Genomic DNA, 5,818 nt, shown 5'->3' with positions numbered 1-5,818 from the left:
GGTGCAAGATCACGGAGTGTGCAGGTTGGAGGAGGGGAGTTGAGTTAGGTTATGTGGTTATTAGTCATTTTCTCAGCTTCATGGATGAGGAAAATTAGCTTCAAGAAGGGGGCTTTAATGCAAAACCACTATTATTGGCAGCAGGATTTGCACTCATGTATTGGAATCTAAAGCAGTTGCTTGCCACGTCTCTTCCACTCTGCATCTGCATTTGGTAGACTTCCCTTTATTCTTGTCTTTGGAATCATTAAAACGTCATTGAAACTCAAAGATAAAACACATACTGAAGGAAACGTCTACCATCTAGGATTTCCCTAGGCCAAACTTGCAACATTGTTCTTCCCGACTTCTTAGACGCTGTTGGAATTTTCTGAACATGTTGCTCAATTCTAGCTTCTAATTTTGAGGGATATGAGAGAGTGAGAGAGAGAGAGTGAGAGAGATTGCTAGCCAATCAGCCAGTAGCAACAGAGGCCCATACCCACTAATGGAAACCTGGCAGTCCTATGTCCCTACGAATCCACTCTGGAAGCATGAACTGAAGGGGGCAGGCAGACAGTTTTCTGCGCTGAGAACAGGACTTGCCCGGAAGCATCTTTTGTGCCCGGACAACGTGGCTGTTTCAGCACCATGGTCAGGGGCACGCTTCCGGCTTCAGGATCTAAGGAGTGGCTAGAGGAAGTTACCCAGGCAGTGACGCTTCCGCAGTCCTCCTTGGACCAGGCATCTCAGAAGTAGAAGGAATGGTCAGGGCTGGAAAATAGCCAGGAGTCCTAGAAACTGGGCGCAGCAAAGCACAAGGGAGCCTCTGGGCCTTACTGGAGCCCCAGGGAAATGGCTGGAGTACAGAGATGCTCAACTGCTCACTCCCTCACCCTGGCTCCTCTTTTAAGGACACAGAGTGAAGAGCACCAAACCACTACAGTAGAGCCAAGGTCTCAGGTCTGGCTTCTCCCATAGTCACCAAATGACTACCGGCCTTCTGGGATCCATGCTCACGTGAGTGAGGTCATTCATCTTGCCCTGCACTTTGGTATTAAGAGGGTACCTGAGATGGGTACCTGGCCCCAGACCACCTACAATCTGTCTCTGCATCTGGCCCCTTGAAGGTGGGGGAGGCAGGTCAGCAAATTCCAGCTCCTGCTTTTCCTGATTTGCCAGAATTTTGAAGGTTTGGGTATAGTGGAGAGGAAGAACTCAAAAGAGAAAAATCACATAAATGTAATTATATTTGGTGCTTATTCTGCAAACTACCTCACCCCAAGCCTCCCCACACTGACATTGGTGCTAGGAACTTAAGGGTGCTTCACACCATTTCTGGTGGAAGTGGGGTGACGGGACCTGTAACTTCACTCTTTGTAAGTACAGCCACTTCTTAAGCTCCCAGAAATCTAGTGAATGGGTTTTTAGAAACTGTCTGTAACTTCTGCTTTGATTTAGTGGAGGCTTGGAGACTTGTCCAAGGTCACACAGCCCCATAGCCCAAAGGGGAAAGAAGGTTGCTCACAGCCCTGCCTGCTTTTGTGCCAGCCCAGTGGCCTGGCTCCTGGACATTAGCATTCCGACAGCTCTGGGTTGCTTTGTCCTCCATCAAGGCAGGCTGGGGATGGAGGGGAGCGGTGGGGTGGGGGCAGGGCACCATAAATCTACCTGCTTGTGTGTACTGAAGGGGTTAGGGGGCGGGGTTGAGCCCAAGATTCATGTGCTGTTCTGGGAGCTATGCTTGGGCTCTGACAAAAGCTGGAGAGAAGGAAAAGTCACTCTACGCAAGAGCTTTTCCTGACAGGACTTGGGATCTTGTCAGCGTTTCTGGGAGCTGGGCACTGATGGTGACCCCAGACCACAGGACCAACCAAAGAAGGCCAGCCAAAAGGAGCTCCCAGCAGATACACTGAGCTTTAAAGGCTGCACAGCATCAGATGCCCAGAGCAGTAGGAGGCAGGGGAGTGCTGTAGCTGCAGTTAGATTCACCACTCCCGTTTTTCCAAGAATTCTGCACACACCGATGTGGCTATCCAAACCAGGAACCCTAAGTTTTGCAAGAATTCAAATCAAACCTTAAATTTTTACCCACCTCCTCTTGATTTGGAGAATAGGTTGGATAGCTCTGGAGTCAAATGGACCCCTAACTCTAGGTAGCAGCTGAGCCAGGACGGTTACACCGTACATGTGTGAAATCATGGGGCAGAAGATGAGTCTGTCTGTGCTTGGAAAACCTGGGAGAGGCCTGGGCAGTGGGTTCACCTGTCTCCTCCACTGTCCTGATACTCTCTGGCTTCAGACAGTCACGTGCACCAATGGACCTCCCACTCACCCTAGGGAAACACTACTTTTCACAGTCTGGCACAGGAAAAGGGATCTTTCTGCTTCAATTCTCCATATTTTTAATTCCGCTGCTGTCTCCTCCAAGGACCTCCGTCTGCAGTCCTGGCCCCGGTAACTCTCACTTGTTGCTATCTCATGTAGCAACAAAGTTACTTTGGTCTTGAGTGATTTTTGTCTATATCCATGCTATTCAGGAGGCAGGGAACCTTCCTGCTTTTCAAAGATCTGCTTCTACCCCTCCCCCCAGTGCCCAACACCTAGCAGGCTTGGTCTGTGCAGCCCAGAGCTGTTAACACCTGCCTTTGGGCAATGCCCCAGGTGGAAAGTTGGCTGTTGCTGAGGTTTCCAATAACCCATTAATCTCCCCCTCCCAGATTAAAGCCACCAACTGAAACAGCGCTCTGTTCATTCAGTTGTTTGCAGTGTTCCCCTTCCTGGCCCCTGAAACTCATGTCCTTGATAAGGAAGACAGCTCATCAGAGCTTCCTTTTGGGACTTGGAAATAGAGGAAACGCTCAGATTGAGGGGGGAGGGCATGGAAGAGAAAGACAGACACAAGAGGCATTAGCGTCAGAGCCTGAGAACCTGCCACCTGTGTGTTCCAGGACAGAAGCAACCAACACACACATCAGGGTCACTGGCAGCAACCCACCTGGGTGGGTTCCTTTTCCTCCTCTTTTGGGTGGGTCTCTGGGTATCTGCCTTCTGTTATCTTGGTCCCAAGAGACAAGCTGCGCCGTTTTCTTATAGCTCAGTGCAGCTTCTCTGGGACAATGAACGTCATGCTTCAGTTCTCTGCTAGCATCTTCCAGACAGCTTTCAGTGCTACCGAGAGCCAGTCTCCAGCCACCTAGAGAGCTGGAGAGCTCACTGGGCTGCAAAGCCAGGGAGCTTTGTGAGTGGATACACCTTCAGTCAAGGTGTTAGTTTCTAGGGCTATAGAGCTCTCTGCTGGAGCCTCTACCTTCTCTGCTATACTGCTTAAAACAAGGTCAGTAAAATGTGCCTTAGGGGTGGAGTCATGCTGGGTGTCTAAATACCTTAGAGGAGGGATTCCCGGGGGTGGTGTTCCTGTTTAACCATAAGTTACCACTTTCACCCTTTCCTAAGGGCAGTGCAGCTTTAATTCCAGGCAGGTGTGTGTGTGTGTGTGTGTGTGTGTGTGTGTGTGTGTGTGTGTAGCTTATAAAATTACTAGGCCCAGTTAGAGATTTGCCTTTCTTCTAAACTTCTGTCCCACGGAGAAAACAAGAGCCCCAGACTAATGATTTCTTAAGAGAGCTCCTATTCTCTGTCAACTATCTGCCCCACCTTCAGCCCAGGTGGAGGTTCCAGACCCCTAGAAAATCCTCACCTCACTCCTACAGGTAGAATTGCTTTACTTCTCCCAACAGTGGCTTCCACCCTCTTCCCCTCTCGGCACAATGGAGTCGCTTTGCTGAAGATTCCAGAAGGTCCACTTTTATTGGTTAGCTCAACAATCTCAATCACCAGTCCCTGATACTCTTATGTACAGAATATAAACTTCCCTACTACGAAATAGCATCAATAAATACAAATGTGTAAAAGGGCGGAGGAGGCATATAATTTACCATAACGAAATTAATTTCAAAAGGCATTACATCATTTACAAACTGATTTTTTTTCCTCTTTAGGGAGACGAGCAGTGCTCCAGGAACTTGTCCCTGCATGTCACATTTCAGACACCGGAGCCAAGCTCCGCAGGCGAGGGCTTTCCCCCCGTTCACAGCCCGGTCTCCCCTCGGGGGAGGGTAAAGACTCGAAAAGTGCAGAAAAGAGAAGGCAGAAGATCACCTTCGTGGTTTAAGGCAGAAAACAGAGCGGCCTGGAACCCCTGGGCTCGGTGGGCAGTAGAGAGGATGAGCGTTGTTTACGGAGCCAAAGCCGGGTGGGAGAGCCGGTGTTGTCAGACCCAGCGCTGGATTAGGTCACCCTGGAGAAGAGGCCGGCTGGAGGCTGGCAGCTTTGAAGAGGGCAGGGTCCTCAGGAAGAGCGGGAGTCTCCAACTGTGCAGAGACCGCTCTCCTCTGCCTGCGGTGGGGGTGTGAAGTGGCCGCACCGAGGAGGGTTAAGAAGACCGCAGCCCGCAATGCCCGCTGTGCCTGGGCAGCAGCCAGAGTGCCGTGAAGCCCGGTTAAGCCCAGTGAGCGGGCCAGCGACCCCCGCTAGCGCGAACCGGCAGGAGCAGGGAAGCTCGAGCGCCTCCACTGCCTCCCGCCTCGGCCCGCCCCGGCTCCCTCCCTTCCCGGCCAGCACCGGCCACCCAGAGCCAGACAGGTCTCTTCACAAGAAGTCCGAGAACAGCAGGGCGCCCGGGAGCAGACAGGAGGGGGAGCCGGACGCCTGCAGGCCAGGGAACTCTTCCAGCGAGGCAGTGGGGCTCAGGCTGCCCGCCTGGGAAACCGGGGAGTAGATGGAGCCCCAGTCCCCATAGGAGCCGCCTCCTGGGCTGCCCAGCTCCCCACAGGGCCCGGAGGCCTCCGGCCCGTGGAAGCTGTGGTCCGCTATGCGCAGCGTCTGAGTCAGCGCCCAGATGTAGTTGTGGGCGAAGCGCAGGGTCTCGATCTTTGTAAGTTTGGCGTCATCCGGGAAGGTGGGCAAAACACCACGCAAGGCGTCCAGCGCGGAGTTCAGGTTGTGCATGCGGTTGCGCTCCCGGTCGTTGGCCTTCTTGCGCCGGCTCCGCCGCTGCTTGCTCAGTGCCAACTCGCTCTTGGGTCGGCTGCGCCCTCCGCGCCGGGCGCGAAGCTTCCTCGAGCTCCCTTGGCAGTCACCCGCTTCAGTGTCGGAGCAGTCCCTCTGGATGAGGGCGGGGCTGGGTGGGGTGCTGGACTTGGGGCTGAGCACGTCACTGTCCGAGGCTCCGGGGAAAGGCTGCTGGGTCTCTCGGGGCGCTAGGGTGGTGGGCGCACCCAAGGGATGAGGCGCCATCCTACGGCTGGGAAAAAATGGGGGGGTCAGTGTGAGACGGCCTCTGACCACCCCGCGCGGGGTCGGGGTACACCCCTCCTGCTCTCGTGGTGGCTTCTAATTGTTACCTAGTCCTCCGGGCGCAGGAGAGCAGAGAGCGGCGGGGCGGTGAGAGGTGGGCAGCCGCGGGCAGCCGAGCGCCTCTGCTCGCCCCGAAACTCTGCCGAGCTGCAGGCGCCCTCGCCTGGAGCTAGTTGCGTGCTGAAGCCGAGGAGAAGCGCCGAGGGAGCCTCCGCCTCTGCCGAGACCCGGGGGTGGGGGGGAGTTCCTGAGCTGCGAGTCGTGTGCCCCCTGGCACGCTTTATCTGCTCGGCCCGGGCCAGGAGCGTGCCTGCCCCGCTGCGGCCTGCGCCCCGGGCCAATCAGCAGCGGGAGGCCCAGTGGCCGCGCCACACGAGCCTGCTTCCCCCAGGTCCCCGCCCGCGGAGCACAGCTGGATTCCGGACAAAGCGCAGGGGTCGGGGGAGGGGAGCAGCCCTCTGTTTGCTCCCACCCCTCCCCA

At 54.9% G+C, this 5,818-nt stretch overlaps 1 protein-coding gene across 1 annotated transcript; it reads right to left on the bottom strand.

The window, feature by feature from the left end:
- Positions 1 to 3,881: 3,881 nt before the first annotated feature.
- Positions 3,882 to 5,435, bottom strand: Neurog3 (neurogenin 3). Its single transcript, XM_055599008.1, has 2 exons — positions 5,385 to 5,435; positions 3,882 to 5,284 (listed from the first exon to the last, which is right to left on the bottom strand). Exon 2 carries the CDS (start codon positions 5,275 to 5,277, stop codon positions 4,630 to 4,632), a length of 648 nt encoding a protein of 215 aa, XP_055454983.1. The 5' UTR covers positions 5,278 to 5,284; positions 5,385 to 5,435; the 3' UTR covers positions 3,882 to 4,629.
- Between the last annotated feature and the right edge of the window lie 383 nt (positions 5,436 to 5,818).

This window comes from Psammomys obesus, unplaced genomic scaffold (genome assembly GCF_907164565.1).
Source record: "Psammomys obesus unplaced genomic scaffold, mPsaObe1.curated_primary_1811, whole genome shotgun sequence".
Classification (NCBI taxonomy): Eukaryota; Metazoa; Chordata; class Mammalia; order Rodentia; family Muridae; genus Psammomys; species Psammomys obesus.
This window is presented reverse-complemented; position numbering and strand designations above follow the sequence as displayed.

Bases quoted from the DNA above. Each gene is read 5' to 3' on its own strand.
- Neurog3 (XM_055599008.1), bottom strand. From the start codon at position 5,277: ATGGCGCCTCATCCCTTGGGTGCGCCCACCACCCTAGCGCCCCGAGAG.